Source organism: Macrotis lagotis, chromosome 1 (genome assembly GCF_037893015.1).
Source record: "Macrotis lagotis isolate mMagLag1 chromosome 1, bilby.v1.9.chrom.fasta, whole genome shotgun sequence".
Classification (NCBI taxonomy): domain Eukaryota; kingdom Metazoa; phylum Chordata; class Mammalia; order Peramelemorphia; family Peramelidae; genus Macrotis; species Macrotis lagotis.
Window position 1 is genome coordinate 925024934 of NC_133658.1, and position 18864 is coordinate 925043797.

At 43.3% G+C, this 18864-nt stretch overlaps 1 protein-coding gene and 1 pseudogene across 1 annotated transcript; both read left to right on the forward strand.

Annotated features, from left to right (window-relative positions):
- The first annotated feature begins 1571 nt into the window (after positions 1-1571).
- Positions 1572-2148, forward strand: LOC141510031 (coiled-coil domain-containing protein 90B, mitochondrial pseudogene; annotated as a pseudogene).
- Positions 2149-11113: 8965 nt separating this feature from the next.
- Positions 11114-14121, forward strand: LOC141510029 (platelet glycoprotein VI-like). The gene is made up of 5 exons (XM_074219998.1): positions 11114-11229; positions 11500-11535; positions 11729-12007; positions 12422-12706; positions 13568-14121. The coding sequence occupies exons 1-5, from the start codon at positions 11196-11198 to the stop codon at positions 13657-13659; spliced, it is 726 nt and encodes a 241-aa protein (XP_074076099.1). The 5' UTR covers positions 11114-11195; the 3' UTR covers positions 13660-14121.
- The last annotated feature ends 4743 nt before the right edge of the window (positions 14122-18864 follow it).

Below are 18864 nucleotides of genomic sequence, written 5' to 3' on the forward strand. Positions count from 1 at the left end.
CTATACTCTATTTCACATCAAACAATGAAGATATAGACGATGAAGCTTCCTGTATTTCTCCAGAAGGCAGCCATGAAGGGGATAGTTTCCCTTTATTCACTACTAGATGCTATGAAAGCTTTTCTAGTTCAGGTTGAGACTATGGGTAGCCAGTGTGTTGGGCTGGAGAAGACCAGGAAACATACATTGTCAGGGTGACAGAAGCCAATAGGAGGCAGCAGGGGCCTCTGAAAGAAAAGGAGAGATGACATGGATGTCCCTTTTCCTGCCAGCCTGGCAGATTTATTTCCTAGAGGCTGGATCACCCAGGGTTATTTGACTTGGACACTGCTTTCCTCCCTGGCAGGCCCCTGTCTTCTGGCAGAGCTTCCACAGTGCTGCTTCTCAAGAGCCTCTTTGGCTGTGCCCAGTCTCTGCCAGCAGGACTCCCCAGGATGAGGACCAGCCCTGCCAGGATGATGCAGATGATATTGCTCGTGGTGTAGTCTGAGACTGAGACAGAAAGAGATGGGAACCTTTCCAAAGACTCCCCCAAATGTCAATTCAAGTCCCCAGCATGATAGTCTCTACCCTCAGCCTGAGTTTGTGCCCATGATCTGTGTGGCAGACACCTCAGAGCCCTCTGTTCTGAACTGTTATTGATTTTATTTCTCTTCTATTTTTCTTCCAATTAATTTCTTTTTGGAAATGTTTATCATTAAAGCAGCTGGGAGGCTCAGTGTATAAGTATGGGGTCAGATATCAGTAAGACTTGAATTCAAATCAGTCTCAGTCACTTAAATAGCTGTGTGAGTACCACCTCACACCTCTCAGACTGGTCAATATGACCAGAAAGGATAATGATCAATGTGGGAAGGAATGTGGGAAATCTGGGACACTAATGCATTGTTGGTGGAGCTGTGAACTCATCCAACCTTTCTGGGGAGCAATTTGGGATTATGCCCAAAAGGCAACAAAAATGTACATACCCTTTGATTCAGCAATACCACTACTGGGTCTATACCCTGAAGAGATGATGAAAAAGGGCAAAAACATCACTTGTACAACAATATTCATAGCAGCCCTGTTTGTGGGTGGCAAAGAATTGGAAATCAAGTAAATTTCCTTCAATTGGGGAATGGCTTAGCAAACTGTGGTATTATGTATGTCATGGAACACTATTGTTCTATTAGAAACCAGGAGGGATGGGAATTCAGGGAAGCCTGGAGGGATTTGAATGAACTGATGCTGAGGAAGATGAGCAGAACCAGAAAAACATTGTACACCCTAACAGCAACATGGGGTTGATGGGCAATCTATTTTTTTTTAAGAAATATTTGAGCTCTATCTCCAGAAGCTCGATGCCTTGAGAGCTATGAGGGCTCGTTGGGTTCTGGGGCTTCTTCACGGGGGCCTCTCAGGGGCCCTTTCCCTTCACGGGAGACCCGTTGGTGTAGCAGGTGCCCCATTGGCCCCATGGAGAGGTTTGCTGACCACTAGTTTCAGGAAAAGTTACAACATTCAGAGGGTAGACATAGCTCCTTTAGAGCAAAGGAAGTTAAATTTTGATACCCATGAATTGGTTCAGGATTTGGAAAGTCAAGGATTCGAGAAAGCACAAGCAGAAACCATTGTCTTTGCATTAACAGTTCTGTCAAATGTCAGCCTAGACACAATTTATAAAGAGATGGTCACTCGAGCTCAGCAGGAAATTACTGTCCAGCAATTAATGGCACATTTGGCTTCAATCCGGAAAGATATGGTCATCTTAGAGAAAAGTGAATTTGCAAATCTAAGAGCAGAGAATGAGAAAATGAAAACTGGACTAGCCCAAATTAAGCAACAACTAATAGATGAAACTGCTCGAATGAGATCAAATAATGAACTGGACATAACCTAGAGAGGAGCAGAGTGACAGATTTCTTTACAGATCGGGAAAAGAAACTTATGGAAGCAACCACTGAATTTAGCAAAAGGGATCCCCATATCAAAAACATTATTTCACAGACCAGGAATAGAAGTGACATTGAAATTGCTTCACTAAAAACACTGATGGAGTCAAACAAACTTGAGACAATTCGTTATCTTGCAGCTTCTGTTTTTACTTGCCTGGCAATAGCTCTGGGATTTAACCACTTCTGGAAATAAAGCAGCTCCTCAGTATCACCACTAGCAAGAGCAAAGCTGCTTTTTTGGTACATTTGAAGATCTTTACTTTTGGATAACACTTTGGCAACAGATTCAGTTTGGTGTGTCTCAATTCCTATTTGACTTTATTCCCTTATGCCAAAAAGTTGTCATTCAGGACCTAATTAAAGTATGGTGGAAAATAATTTTATGATTTAAACCTGCAGGTAGTTCTGCATTGTTTCCTTACAATAACCTATATACTTAAGTAATTTAGGCATGGATTCATCTTGGACTGCTCAGTACATATGAGTAAAACACTCCTCAAACTTAAGTACTTAGTGTATCTATATTCATTTTTTATCATGATCTGCTATTTGTGGGAATGTTATTGTGGTTTGTTTTACTAAGTAGTAAGATGTTTAGATATTTAAGTAAAATAAAAGATTAGTCTAACTTTTTACTCATTGAATTTTAAGTTTTAACATTTGAATCTGAAGTTTACTCTTAGTGACCAAAAACTATGCTTTTTAATGAAATGTTTCACATTCTCTTCAATTTTTTTATTCTTTTGATTTTGTTTTATTATTTCTTGGTCTTTTATAATGATGTAACTCCCTCTTGTCCAATTTTAGTTTTCAAGGAGTTACTCTTTTCCATGGATTTATGAATGTCTTGATTGGTTGACTTTATTTTCATTATTTTATGATTTTCTTGGATTGCACTTTTTTTTCCCCTAACTTTTCTTTGATCTCTCCTATTTGAATTTTAACATACTTTTAAAGTCCTTCTAATAACTCTTTTTGGGACCTGTGACCATTTCATATTTCTCTTAGAAAAAGGAATGGTTTTTTAAACTTCATGATCTTCCTCTGAATATGAGCCCAGGTGGGATCTGGGGAACAATTTCAGTCAGAACTGTTTCTTCTTCTATGAAATAACACGTATCCTGCCTACCTCAAAATGTTTTGCAATGATTTTTAAATCCTATGCTATTTAGAAATGGTATCTATGCATTGGAAGAATATGGATTAGGGTAGGACATGTCATTTTGAACTCAGGAAGATCTACATCATCAGAAAATATAAGAAGAATTTTTAATCAATTTTACTCTCTAGACTATTCTCCACGTTTCAGTTTTTTAAATATTGAGAAGTGCTACTTTGAATTACTACAAATAACAAAAGTCTTGATGATAGACTGCCAGATTAGAGGGTTTTGTTTTATTTTGTAAAGAAAGATATGGTAAGCTTTTGGTTCTGTGTAAACTTAAAGTTACCACAAGATAGCATTAAAGTTTACAAAACTTTTCTTTTAAAAAAAAAAAAGATATGAGTTTTACAATTTCCCCCCATTCTTACTTCCCTCCCCCACCCCCACAGAAGGTATTCTGTTAGTCTTTACATTGGTTCCATGTTATACATTGATCTCAATTGAATGTGATGACAGAGAAATCATATCCTTAAGAAAGAAAAATAAAGTATGAGATAGTAAAATTATATAATATAACTTTTTTTTTCTAATTTGACAGTAATAGTCTTTGGTCTTTGTTCAAAGTCCATAATTCTTTCTCTGGATACAGATGGTATTCTCCATCACAGACGGCCCAAAATTGTCCCTGGTTGTTGCCCTGATGGAATGATGGAGTCCATCAAGGTTGATCATCGCCCCCATGTTGCTGTTAGGGTGGACAGTGTTTTTCTGGTGCTGCTCATCTCACTCAGCATCAGTTCTTGATTGTCAGTCTTAATGGCCTTGCTCATTCCATCAGTACAACAACCAGGGACAATTTGGGGCCATCTGCGATGGAGAATCCCATCTGTATCCAGAGAAAGAATTGTGGAGTTTAAACAAAGACCAAAGACTATTACCTTCAATTAAAAAAAAAAGTTGTCCTGTGTACTACATAATTTTGCCCTCCAATATTTTATTTTTTCCTCAAGGATAGGAGTTTTCTCTCAACACATTCAATTTTGTTCAATGTATAGGATGGAAACACTGTAAAGATTAACAGGGGATGGGGAGAGGAAGGGAAGGGGGAGGGAAAATTGTAAAATTCAAAACCTTAACAAAAAATGATAGGTAGAAACTACTATTGTATATAATTGGAAAACAAATAAAAACATATTTTTTTTAAAAAGACACAGCTATGACCTCCAGAAGAGAGATGAGGAAGATGACAGTGATGACCTTCAGCTTATGAGCCAGAGCACCTGGGAAAATGGGGATGGACTCCACTGAAAAGGGGAAATCTGGAGGAGGAACAGCCTCCAGGGGAAAGAGGTTCCTGTTTCTATACTGTGAGAAAGCAGTGCCAGTGGGACCCTTAATCCTAGTAAGTCACGGGTGACACCCCAGCCAACTGCCCCCAGTTCCCCACTCACAGCACATCCCACACTTCTCCAGAGGGATGCAGTGGGATAGCCCAGCATCTTCCAAAGACCCTTGCTTCAAATCTCAGCTCTGCTGCCCAAGTGAATTTGGCAAGTGGCTCAGCCCTCAACACTTTATTTCATAATGCCTAATTGTACAAGGCTAAATTGCTTTGTTAGAGTCAATGAAACTGGCCCAGGCCAATGGAGAGACCTAGACTTCCTCCTACCTGGAGACAGTCATCCTACCTCCAGAGTCCGGGCCTGGGCCTTTAAGCCCCAAGCTTGATCCAAGCCTCCCTGTCCTTCTCTTCCTGTGTTCAAATAATGAACCTCATAATAACAATCAATGATATAGATGGACTTTTAGGGTTGCCAAGTCGACAGAAATTATCTCATTTGATCCTCATAACAAGCTTGCAAGGGAGATACTGTTATTCCATTTTATAGATGAGTAAAATGAGCAGAGTGAGATAAAGTGATTTGCTTAAGGTCCCTCAACAAGTCTCTTTGGCTAGATTTGAATCAAGTGTTCCTGATGTCAGGCCCAGAGCACTAACCTCAGTTATTGTAAGGGCCTCCATATTGGTCTCCTTGCATCAAGACTCACCTTCACGGTTCATCCTTCATGATCTTATGTCCATAGCTGACAAGGTAACTCCCCAACTCAACCAGCTCCCATGACTCCCTATTGCCTCTGGGTCAGGAGTTCTGGATGCCTTAGGTGGTCAATCTGGTAAAGCCCTGGACCCCTTCTAAGAATCATATTTTTAAATTCATGAAATAAAATGCCCAAGATGACAAAGGAAATCAATTAAATGGAAATACAATTATCAAAAAAATGTAATAAAGTTCATGAACCTCAGGTAAGAATCCTTGTGAGGATTAAGTTTAAATTCCTCTAACTTTTAAACCCTACCCAACTCGGCCCCAGTCTTCCTTCCAGGCTCACTGGACATGGCTCCCCTGTAATACTCTGCATTACAATCTTTCAATCTTCATTCTGATTGTCATACATGAGACCCCATCTCCCACCTCTAATGCTTTTGCACTAGTCATCCCTCTTTGGATTTGTTTTTCAAACCCATCTTCCACAGAAGGCCTCCTGTGCTGATTCCCCCTTCTTGGACCCTCCCTCACAAATGTGTGTTTGATTTTATCTGTATTTATTTCCTTGATATTTATGTTGAATATGTAGGCTGTCCACCCCATGAAGACCTTAGCTCCCTGTCATGGTTACATTCTTCACATTTGTGTCCCCAACACTTGCATCAGGTCAAGCACATAGTAGGTGGTTAATTAATGCTTACTGATGGATGAGCAATTGAGCTAAGGTTCTAGGCATTTCCCATGCTAGCTTAAACACTGTCCAGTGGGGTTTCATTTTGATCTCTATTTGACCCAATGTTTTGTCCTAACAATAGCTCCTTGTCAGCCCACACATTAGCTCTTTCCAACCCTGATTCATCCCCAAATATGCAAGTCAAGTTGAATAAAGAGAACAAAGGATCCTTGAGAAATCATGTTCCCCATTTCACTGGTTTCAGATGGGAAAGTGTGGGCCTGGATTCCTAAAATGGGAGAAGACAGTTCCTACCACCACATCCTGGGCCAGGAGCCAGACTTTTCTGTCTTCTGCCTATTTGTAGCTGAGGACAGGCAGTTCAAGACAGACCTTGAGTCTGGGGCCCCATGGAGTAGGCCATGTTTGCTTCCTTTCTCTGTTTTGAAGAACCCTAGGCCTGGATTGACATGGACTGGCCTAGGCTGGGAAAGATTATGAAAAGTTCCATAGAACTGGGGTTCTGAAGGGCAGAGGGGACACTGATAGGAGTATCAATCCACCTCTCAGTTCTTCTCCAAGTATCAGGATGGAACCCGAGTTGGGGTCAGTAGTAAGAGAGTCATCTCTCTCTCTCTCTCTCCCTCTCTCACCTGGGAGACTTCTCTGAAAAGGCCATGTGTTGGGAGCGAGGTTCTCTAAGCTGTTTGACACAGTCGCAGCAAGAAGACTCAAGGCAGTCACACTGCCTGATGGAACAACATTTCCTTCTTCAATATATTATATATATATATGGATTTCATGCATAGCTATATTTATAGGTTTATTATTGATTACAATATTTACTCACCCTAATACTGGAATGACTATAAAGGAAGGACTTCAGAGAAATTCCTTGAATAAAACAGATTGTAAACTCTGTCGAAATTTAACAGGACTGCCTCTCTCTGAGGCATACAAAAGGCTTCAACATTATGAAATCTCTGGAAAACCCAACACTGGGAATTCCAAGGAAATGTCAGAATATAGACAGGGAAAACAGATACAAGATGGGTCAGACAGAATTCCAGGGAAATTAATAGTTCTTCCCCCCTTACCCTACACAGGAATATATGAAAAAGATGGTGAGAAAATAGTTAGTACAGGTGACTGATATATGACCTCCAGCAGCCTTAGTTTCATGGGAAAGAATAAAAAAGTCACAGAAACCGTGGTTTCTACCAACAAGGCCTGAAAGAAAAATTGGTTATTGTAAGAGTGAACGGATGGGTGGACAAGCACAAAGACCCTCACCATAGATTGTTAAGGAAGTGTATCGAAAAACATTACTTACACAAAAAATATAAAAAACTTTCCATGAAAAGAATTGCTTAATTAATAACTTTAAGTGAATTAACAATTATACAATGTAGTAATAAATAAGGTAACAGATAGGTTGAGGTCATCATGGTCTGAGTAGGGTTAAGAAATCAATTAACTATACGATTATTACTTAAACTTGTAATCACATAATCAAACTTGTAACCATATGAACTATATGATTGATGATGAAAATTTTACACTCTTGTAACCAAGGAAATGATCTCAGCTTGCTTGCATGCAACATACATGATTCTGAAACTATAAAAACAAATCCAAGCAGCTGACAGTCAGTCCACCTGCTCCTGCCTTTACCTACTTGTTGACTCAACTCATTTCGCCGACTCTGTCCCTCCTGTCAGGTTCCAAGGACCCCGCGGAGGCTGGACCCCCACAGCCATGTCAGGGCTATGGGACACAAGCAAGTAGAGATCAATCCATCCTGCCAACCCAGCACATAAGACATCTTTGGGGTCACCACCAGGAGAAATTGTCCTAAGAGTGGATCTGGGTGGGTAGGAGAAAGGAAACCTAAGGAAGTGGCACCTTCTGAAGCTGCAGGCTCTGAAGCCCTTCCTCACCCACTGCCCAGCCCTTTCATCAGGCATTCCAGTTCTGCAATCCTGAGAGCCAAGGTGATCTGCCAGCTCCTCCTGCTGCCCCAAAGCAAGGATCACCCCAATGGGAACTTAGATATTTCAAGAATTCCAAGCCACCGTCACCTTCTCTTCCTTTGGCAGACACACACGCACATAGCCCACTCATGCTTTTTCTCCTACATCTCAACTGTTCCTTCTCTGACTCCATTGCCAGCTCCTCATTTTCCTCCTATTTCTTAAGAGTGAATGGACCCCTTGCCCCTCTGCTCTGTCTTCTTCCAAGTGGATATGGAGAGAGAAAGACAGAGACAGAGAGACAAACAGAGACAGAGAGGGAGAGAGGGAGGGAGGGAGGGGGGGGAGGGGAAAGGGGGGAGGGAAAGACAGAAAGAGACAGAGAGGGAGAGAGGGAGAGAGAGAGACAGACCAGACAGAGAGAGACAGGGAGACAGAGAGAGACAGGGAGACAGAGAGAGACAGGGAGACAGAGAGAGGGAGAGAGAGGGAGAGAAATTTCCTATTCACAGCAATGACAGGAGGAGGGAGAGGAGGAAGAGAAGGAGGAAGAATGTGAAAAGCATTTACAAGGCGTTGTAATGTATTGGAGACACTTTATAATACATTCTCTCACTTGAAGCTCCCAGTCCCGGGAGGCAGGTGATATCATCATTCCTATTTCAGAGAAGAGGAAACAGAGACAGAGAGAGATGCAGGGCTCAGGCCTTACTCCCTCCAAGACTGTCCTGGGGGCCACAAAGGACTTCCAGATATGCCTATCCAAGCCCCATCTCTCCTCTAGCTCCATATCCCTAAATCCCTCCCAGGACTCTCCCTACCACCTGTCTCACCAACAGCTCAGACTTAATACTTCCGAGTCCGCACCCAGTTAGCCATGGTTTTCGGGGGCAAGAACTCTGACTTTTAAGTTAGAGGCCCTGGTCTGCCTCTTGGGTAAGCTTCAGTTTCTCCAATAGTAAAATGAGTTTGGGCTGAAATGGGTTTTGAGGTTCCTTCCAGGAAGATTTCTGTGGTGTTTGGATCCTATTCCCTTCGACTGGTCTTTCTAAACTCATCTCCCCCCCTCCCACTAAATCCTTCAGTTCCCCTAAATGGCTATTGACTAAGAACAGAAGTTGAAATTCAACAGAAGCCATGACTCTTCTCAAACTCTCCACTCTTCCAAATTTCCCTGTTATAGTTCCCATCACCAATATCCTCCCAACCACCAAGGCTTACAGCTTCTCACTCATCCCACATATGCAATCTACTGTCATTTTTCTCCCTTCAACACATCTCTCATGAAAGTCCCCTTCTCTCCACTCACATAGTGCCCACCCTCACACAGACCCTCATCTCTTCCCACCTAGACTATTGCCAAAGCCTTCTATTGTGTCTCCTTCCCTTGAGTCTCTCCTCACTCCAGTTCATTCTCTCTCAGCCAAGAGTGGTCTTACCATGTCATTGCATCCCTTCCCCAGTCAAGAAACTCCAGTGGCTCCCTACTAACTGCAAGATTTAAAAAGAAAAAAATCTGTTTGGAATTCAATGCCCTTGGGGCAGCTAGATGGTGCAGTGCATAGAGCCCTGGCCCTGGAGTCAGAAGTACCTGAGTTCAAATCCAGCCTCAGATACTTAGTAATACCTAGCTGTGTGACCTTGGGCAATTACTTAACCCCATTGCCTTGTAAAAAAAAAAAAAGGAAATTAAAAAATTCATCATTTCTCGACCTTGTGGCTAAGATCAAGTGTAGGACTCCAATGCCCTTTACAACATGGCCCTGTTCTATTACACCATGTCTTCATTTTTGTGTGTTCTTACCTTCATTTTCTTTCATGGACCTAGGATCCAGCTACACTAGCCCATTGGCTGTTCCTAAGTTCTTCTAGTCTTTTACTGACTGTCTTTCCTCACCTCTACCCTCTGTTTTCCCTGGCTTCCTTCAAAACTCAACTCTAATTCACCTCCCACAAAAAAAATCTTCACAATTTTATTCATGTTGCTTTCTCCATTAGAATGTGAGCTCCTTGAAGGCAGGATCAAAGTTTTTACCTCTCTATATTCCCATTAATAAATGGTTGTTGATTAACTGACGGACTCAGTTGTTATATGATTGACTCTGCTACATCCAAGTCATATAAGGTAAAGATGTAAGAATTGTAAAACTGGGGCAGCTAGGTGGCACAGTGGGGTGGCTACATGGTACAGTGGATAGAGCACCAGCCCTTGAGTCAGGAGTCCCTGAGTTCAAATCCGGCCTCAGACACTTAATAATTACCTAGCTGTGTGGCCTCGGGCAATCCACTTAACCCCATTTGCCTTGCAAAAACCTAAAACAAAAAATTGTAAAACAGTTCCCATAATTAGTTCATTTTAAATCTAAGAAGCAATATTGTAGTTGCCAAAGTTCTATTGGCTCCTTCCTCCTCAATTTTAGGAAGTTATTTTAGATGAAAAATTTCAAGTTATTGTAATAGCTCTGAGCCCCCAGGTAGGAAAATTCCTACCACTTAAGCAAGAGTTGGATTCTTTGACTACCCTTAAATTTACATCTGTATCTATTTAAGTCCTGACCTCTGTGGTTGAGGCCAAATTAATTTACCATTACATAACAAAGACACCTGTAGAGATGATGGTTTTGGGGTGGGTAGAGTGTCAGTCCTGGATTCAGGAGGACATGAGTTTAAATCTGGCCTCAGATAGACTAGCTGTGTGACCCTGGGCAAGTCACTTAACTCCAATTGCCTTCAAAAAATAAAAAGAAGAGATGGTAAGTCCCCGATATCTCTTTCTCTGCTCCCACTCAGCCCTCTCCTTGCTTCTCAAAGAGGAACTGGAACCAATTGCTTAAATGTTTGTGCTAGGAATCTTTTATACATACTTTCCGGACATGATCCAATATCTCCCATATAATTGCTTGGATTGATTTCTGGGGTGTGAAGACCTTTCCCACTCAGTTCTGACTGATTCAGTTAGTTAAGATATGGGTAGTTTCAACCTCACCTTCACACATTAATCAGCTTTTTAAAAAGAGGAGATTTAGGTCTAGAATGAGGGCAGAGGCAGGACCAGGGCACAAGAATAAGATCAATGATTGGAGCATCTTAAAGACAACAGAAGGGCTCACTGAAGACAAGAGAAAACTGCAGCCCAGAAGCTTGGGGTATAGACCAAGACCACCCAGACAGTCTGGATCAGAGCCAGCTGCCACACTGGGGCTTCCTCACACTCCACTCAGAATTCTTTCTGTAGCCCCACTCTGGTGGAGTTTGATAGTCCCTAAGAAGCCACCCAGAGCTTGTGGTGGTTGAGTGAGTGTCTCCTGACCCACATTACTCTGCCCCTGAGATGTAAACCCTGCAGGAGGAGGAACTGGGAGATTGAGAAACAGAACAAACTGACTCTGCCCACATCCTGTGCCTCTGCCTGTTGGTCCAACCAGAGATCAAGGCTACCTCTCATCAGAGACTGGGTATACCATGGCCCCCACTCCCATCACCCTGGTGTGCTTTGGTGAGTCCTGGGGAGGGGGATCCCAGGAGACCCTGGATGAGAGGTTCTCCCAGATAGATGGGAGCCTCCCTTGCCCACATTCACCCATCTTTGACAGAGAAGAATTGATTTGCTAGCGGAAGCATGGTGAATGGAGGGAAAGGGTAGGGCTGTACCCCACATCTCCTGATCCCCCCACAATCCTTCTCAGAGAAGTCCCCAGGCCTTCTGCCTCCTTTCCCTCAGAGGAGGGTGTGGTGAGTCATGGCTAATGGGGGTCTTCTCCAACAGGACTATGTCTGGGCCTTAGGATCAGGATTGAGGCAGGTAAGCTCCTTCTTCATCTCTCCCTGCTCCCCACTCCACTGCCCTGATCCTGACTCTGCCCTGCCTGAGAGACTGGGGGGGGGGGGGGGCAGATGGGCATGTTTCTAGCAGAAGTCTCTTGGAGCAGAGCCTGGTGACAGCAGGGAAGGGTAGGGAGGTAGAGCTAGACTTTCAGGCTCTTATTATCTTTCAGAAACCCTCCCTCAACCCTCCCTCCGGGCTCAGCCAGGGACTCTGGTCCCCTATGGGGATCCGGTGACACTCTGGTGCAGGGGGGCTCTGGGATCTTCTTGGTATTTTCTAAAGAAGAAAGGAAGCTCGGAGTCCCAAAAGAAAGCTGCGGTAGGGAGGAACGAGGCAGAGTTCCCCATCTCCTCTGTGACCCAGGACACTGCAGGGAGCTATTTCTGTTTCTACTACAATGGGTCTTACTGGTCAGAAGGCAGTGAGCCTCTGAAGCTGGTGGTGACAGGTGAGGAAGATCCCCTGGACCCAGCCCCATCCTTCAGTCAGGCTTAGGTCTGGGTCTCCCTCCCCCTCTGTTGGCAGCCAGACCCTGGGACCCTCTACACAATGGTGGCTCTGGGGAGGTCGCATACTCCAGGTCAGCACCTAGACAATGCTCCCGCCCCCCCCCCCCAGCTTTCTTTTACCCTGCCCCTTCTCCCAGAGCCAGATGCAGTTTTACATGGGCCCCTCAACCCATTAGGAAACAGGGTAACTTGAGCTACCTTGGGAGAGGATGGGGGCTCTCCCAGCCCATTCATCATCATCAAGAAAGGAAAGAGTAGGCTAGAGCCCTAGAGACCCCTAGGACCTTCTCCCAGCTTAGACCCAGACAGGAAAGGGAGGGTGGATCTCCTAACTGCAGGCTCTCCTCCCCCAGGTCTATACAGCAAGCCCTCCTTCTCAGCACTGCCCAGCTCCGAACTGGTCTCAGGTCAAAAAGTGACCCTCTGGTGTCAGGCAGAATCCAAATTTGACCGTTTTGTTCTATATAAGGAGGAAGGGGCCAAATCCCCCCAGACCTGGGAAATTGGAGAGCAGCCAGATTTCATCCTCCCTTCTGTGGCTGCTGCCCATGGAGGGGTCTACCGATGCTACAGTTTTCACAGTCAGAAGCCCCTCCTCTGGACAGCCCCCAGTGATCCACTGGAGCTCAGGGTCATAGGTGAGCAAGTCCCAGCCCAACTACCAGTCCATCATGTTCTACTGTGGCCAAGTTGATACAGGCCCCTTAATAAATGCTTCTTCCCTTCCCTTCCCTTGTTCTACTCTTGGAAGCCCAGAATCTGGGCAATGTGTGGTAAGGGAGCCCCTGCACTCCGGGGGGGGGGGGTAGAGAGATAGGAGGAAGGACTTGAGAGGTAAGGAAAGAGTGAGGAAGGGAGAACTTCTGAATAGGACATGGAGAAAATTGTGAAGGGAGAGCCTGGACCATGTTAAAATAGGGAGGGAAGGGGAAGGGGAAGAAGTGGGGGAAAGGAGGAGAGCAGAAATAAGTAAAAGGAGCCCTGTCTTTTTTCCCCACTCCTCATCCCATTCCCATGAACTCCTGGGAATGATCTGTACCTTCAAATTGCCACAAGCTCTGGGGACCAATAGACTAACCAGCTAGTAAGTAACTAGAGACTCTTAGTAACTCTGCCTCCCCTAATCCTGATCTGGGGTGCCATTGCTGGATCAGAAGGTTCAAGGAAAAGCCTGGAGAAGATTGAAGGTTTAAAGGACAGGGCTATTTGTCCCCCATGGAACCAGGATCATAGAGGGAAAAGGTGAGAAATAGTGAGGACAGCAGCATCCTGGCTAGGGAGGAGGTCACAAAGGCTGACCCAGGGCAAGGAAAAGAAAAGGCTATGGGGGAAGAAGAGTCAGTTAAGCCACACTCCTTCCCAGATCTCCTCACCTTTCTCCCACACATCCAAGCTTTCTCCCCATCCCATGGTGAAGACCCCCATGCTCTCATCATAGCATGTGTAGGAATAAGGAAGACATACCTGTCTCAGTGACATCTTTCTTCCCCAAAATATAGCCCCCCAGGATTACACCAGGGCAAAGTTCATCTGCCTCAGTCTAGCTGGACTGATCCTTTTCATCCTGGGGACCTTCCTGGTTGAGGCTTAGTACTGCCAGAGGAAACACCATGAAGCAGCCCAGGTCTGAGCACTGGGTTCAAATGAACTGGGAAGAGCAAATCCACTTAGTGCTCCAGCTGCATAGTCCTGGAACAGGAAGAAGACATGATTTACTGTCTACACATCATCTACTCTACTCAAATCCCTTGTCCCTTCACCTATCCCTGACCACACCTTATCAACCTTGGAGGTTTCCCACCACCCATGTCCTCACCTTTGAGGTGGGGAAAATCACAGAAACCAGAACCCTTTTTCCTTATAGTTATCTCTGTGGTTGCCTCTATCAAGGAATCTTGTATAATTCTAACATATTCATGAGATATTTAAAAAAAAATCAACAAAAACAAAGTGCAAATCTTGTATTCTCTCAACTTTTCAGTCATTTTTGTGACTGAAGTCTTGTGACAATTGCTTGTTTTCCATCTAAAGGCAATATAAATGGTTCCTAAAGATTACCATGTGACAAACTGATAGATTCAATAGAGTCATTTGAGCAGGTGGTTATCAAGTAAAGATGTGTTTAATGACAAATACTAAACCCCAGTCACCTAGAGGACATTTACTTTGTGGTTCCTAGGGAATGGACTTCACAGCTCTATAGATAGTGGTTCAGTAACTGTCAAGGGAAATGGACCCAAGGATGAATCTATCATACCTAGAAAAGACTAGGGAAAGGAAGGTCAGTTGCGCTGAGACATGAATATCACTCACAGAAGGATATCAATAAGATATGGAAAAATGGCCAATCATAGTCTACATGGTTCTGGGAAGAATCTACCATTACATGGATGGTAGAAAAGTTATGAACTATAGGACCAACTCTGGAAGAAGAAAATGAGACCAGGAAAGTAGAAGAAAGATCCAGCCTCATAGTTTCACCGGCAATCCTAAATTTTTTTCCCCATCAGGACTAGAAGGATCTCATAAAGGGGTGATTGAACATTGAGAACACAGGGCCATGGAGTACCAGTGACCTCTAATCACTCTGTGAAAGTCATTTGAAGAAAGTACCTACCTATACAGTCTTTTGAAGGTTTTTGATCTTAAAGGTTTGAGTGACAACATCTATTATTATCTGGGATGCACTGAAGTAATTTTAGAATTAGCTGAAGATATTACTGGATCCTGGTATGCCCAGATCCAACTTGCATAAAAGAAATAACAGTTTTAATTGGAATCAATTCCTGTTTATGGATTATACTCACTGGATATGACAAACTATATGATGACTTGCAAAGAAGTCTATGGGAGGGGCAGCTAGTTGGCTTAGTGGATAAAGCACCAGCCCTGGAGTCAGGAGTACTTGGGTTCAAATCAGATCTCAGATACTTAATAATTGCCTAGCTGTGTGGCCTTGGGCAAACCACTTAACCCCATTTGCCTTGCAAAAAAACCTAAAAAAAAAAAAGTCTTTGGGAAAACAGAATCATTGTCACAGAGAAAAACATGAGAACCTGGCCTTTTAGTTTCAGCAGTAGATCCAAGGAACTGATTTACACTTACATTTCCCAGTCCAGGGGAGTTGAGAAAGAAGTTTATCAAAAAGATGAATGTATTCTCAATATACGACTAGGGATGTGGGATGTGCCCAAGGAGAGACTTCAAAGAGTCAACTCAGTGATAGAAAAATCTAGAATAATCCTTGTCTGTGATGAATTATATCAGGAGAACATCTCAAGAAAATAATGACCTCATTCCAGAGTCCAATATAAGACAATAGACCACGTGCATTGATGCTATCAATGAAGAATAGAAAGATACATTTATATGTTGATTTCTATGACTTGACCCAAAGAACCAAAGATAGACCAATATATCATACCAAGAGTTCCTGATACCCTAGATTAAATGCTAGACAGTCAGTGGCTTTCCATTTTGGATCTGTATGGCTCCTACCAGAGCTCTATGGCAGAGAGAGACAAGACTGACTTCATTGCCCAGCTATATGTATTGAGAGCATTCCTAGAGACATTTCAGGATTATCTTCTGCTTTCCAAAAACCAAAAAGTTAGTTGCAGATGTAAACATGCCAGTTGCTATGATCTTATCATGGTCTTTGGAGAAGATTTAGAAGGACATGAAGAATGTCTAAGACTTAGATAAGCTTGAAAAAAATTGCTCAAATCTTCCATTGATGAGGGCTAATTCTATAGAACCTCAAGGATATGAGTCACACTATGTGAGCACTGACCCAAGGAAAGCAGGAACATTTCTGACTTGGTCACACTCAGAGAATCTTCAAGACCTCAGGGATTTTTTAGGATTTAGTGACTTTTTATTTTTAAAAAAATGCTCTCACTGAGTGACCTCCACTTAGGATTAAGGAGACATGGAAGCAGAAAGACAATAAATACAAAATTATCTTAAACCCACCAAAATCTTTCAAAGTCCAGTGGAAGGCAAATAGATGTGGACAAGTTTTCAGAGACTTGAATAGCTACCTCCTATGGGCATTCAAAGCCTCATCATGGCCCCTCCTCTTCTCCTTCAATACTATCTTACTCAATGACCTCATCAAATCCTCTTAGTTTGATTATCTTCTCTATTCCAATGATTATCAGATCTCTATCTCCAACCACACCTCTCCATTCCACTATCACATCATCAATTGTCTTTTGAAATTCTGGAACTGGAAGTCCTATTGGTATCTCAAGTCTAAAATAAAACTCATTCTTCCCTCCCCTTCCCAATATTCCTTTGACTACAGAGCTTTCCATTAACTTCTAATCACTTTGACTTAAAACTTCAGTGACACCCTAGATTCTTCACTTGGGTAGTGTCACTCCCCGATGAGATATAAACTCCTTGAGGGCAGGGCATATCTCACTTTTAAATTTGTGTTGCCAACAATCACAAAGGTTACTGTCTAACAATCAGTTTGGTAGCAGGCTGAGTACAGATAAGGTGGGCATTCTATTGCCAAGTCAACATAAATGAGGACACTCTGCTATCAGTGTATCCTGAGCACTATTCTCATATTCCCATTGTGGCTTCCACAACTCTCTCTCTCTCTCTTTCTCTCTCTCTCTCTCTCTCTCTCTCTCTCTCTCTCTCTCTCTCTCTCTCTCTCTCTCTCTCTGACTCTCTTTGTCTCTCTGATTCTGCCTCTGTCTCTGTGTGCCTCTCTCTCCCTCACCCCTTCTCCCTTCTCCCCCTCCCTCTCCTCTATTCTCTCTCCTCTCTCCCTTTTCCCCTCTCCCCTGTCCTCTCTCCTCCCCTCTCCTCTCTCTTCTCCCTCCCTCCCCCTCCCCTCCCCACCTCAGCTCTCTGAGGAAAAAAAAGTACATGGGACACATTTTTAAGTTTAATCTGCATCATTATCATTTTCTCCTTCTAACAAGTCCTCATTTATAGTATTTGATCGTCTGTAAGGGGTAAATGTTCACATCAAAAATTTAACAGCAGGCATGAACTGGTTCCAGCAAAGCCCACATGGTGGCTACAGTTGCAATGATGCTGCTACAAGTCGCGATGATGCTGCTACAAGTCGCCTCTGTCTCAAGGTCTGAGGATAAGGCAAGGGGAGAAGGGAAACACAGGCTCACCACCATAGTTCCTGGGACCCCACCAGTGTGCTTCCCATCTACACACAATGGGTAGCACAGTAACAAACACAAAAACCTGCAGCTATCTTTACATGACTCATTAGCTGTTTATCAAATAGGTCCTTTAGCCAAGGGGCAGTTTTCTTACAGACTCAGAAGAAGCTATTTTCTATCTGAAGGACTGTGTTTCTTCTCAAGTGAATTCTAATGATCTTCCTTATACAAATATCTTTTTCTGTCCCTTTCCACAGCCAAGGTGCCCACTGAACAAGACAGTACTGATATCAGGAAAATCTTTCTAACAATTAGCACTGTCCAAAAGTGGCAAGGACAAAGACTGGCTTCCCATCCTTCATTCCTCACTGGGGCCATGACATGGTTGATGGAATGCTAGACCTGGAGTTGGGCAGACTAAAGAGAGACAGAGACAGACAGACAGACAGACAGACACACACACACACACACACACACACACACACACACACATACACATACACAGAGGTCAAGAAATGCCTCTTCAGATTGCCACAACTCTGAAGAAAACAGTTCAGTAATCAATAATAATGGCAATGATGCTTCCTAATAGATTGAGAGGATTGGCATCAGAATGTCCCATCACCACAAGGAGAAATAGCCTCACCGAAGCATGAGTGGACTGGTGCCAAAGGAAGAATTGGCATGGATTTAATTCAATTAATCAAAAGAGAGAGGCAGCTAGAAAGAAAACCCTACTTGGAGGCTGGTGTAACCCAAGCAGGTTAATTAGCAGCTTCACAAAACTGTCTATGTAGCTGGAGGCTTTCCTGGCACCTTCCCTCACCCACCCTGATTGTATCATCAGTCAAGATTAGTTACTGAATTCCATTCTAATCTAATCATTCTGTAATTCTTTCTGGTTTAGCCTTCCCTGTACTTTGTGGGAATAAATTACTTCTTCCACACAAGAGAGACTATTTTTTTTTAACTTTTCCTGCTTTCCTTCCTCAGTTTCTCAAAGCGAACCCTAGACTAGACCCAAAAATAACTCAATAATCCTTGGGAAGTCAAAGATGGGAATGAGGGGCCAATGATGAAGAGAATTTAGATGGAAGCCTCTTTCCCCAGAGTAGGGATGTGGGGTGAGAGGGTGAAGCAGAACTGAGTCTCCCCTTTGACTGAGAAGGGCAGAGCCCATACCCCGGACTGGGTGAATGGGCTCAACTGTAATCCTGTAAACCATAATGCCAAGAAAAAGCTCCTGGAATGTCTAGTCAGACCAGGAAGGGCCACCTCTAACATAAACTGACTTCTTCCATTTCAACATCTCAAGATGAAGATGTTGATCTTCAGGGCAGACTTTCCTCAGGAGTTCTCTAAATCAATAAACTCAAATGTCCAAATACTGCCCTAATAAGGAGAGCTCATACGTCCCAGTCCTTTTAAGGCAACATTGCAGTAGCTCAAAAAGTAAAAAGTGAGATGAGCAATTTAACAACATTCCCTCCCAAAAGTTCATATGGACCATTTGTGACCAATTGGTAGAGTCTTCCAAGCTCACAATGCTAATCAGCCTCAGCCAGACACACACTGTATTTTAATCCCTACATCATGATGTCATTTTGGTCCTCTCAGGAGCTGAAGGACAAACAACAATAAATATTTTAATCCAG

Coding starts and splice junctions, on each gene's coding strand:
- LOC141510029 (XM_074219998.1), top strand. CDS start 11,196: ATGGCCCCCACTCCCATCACCCTGGTGTGCTTTG. Junction 11,230..11,499: donor CATCACCCTGGTGTGCTTTG/GTGAGTCCTGGG, acceptor CTTCTCCAACAG/GACTATGTCTGGGCCTTAGG. Junction 12,008..12,421: donor TCTGAAGCTGGTGGTGACAG/GTGAGGAAGATC, acceptor CTCCTCCCCCAG/GTCTATACAGCAAGCCCTCC.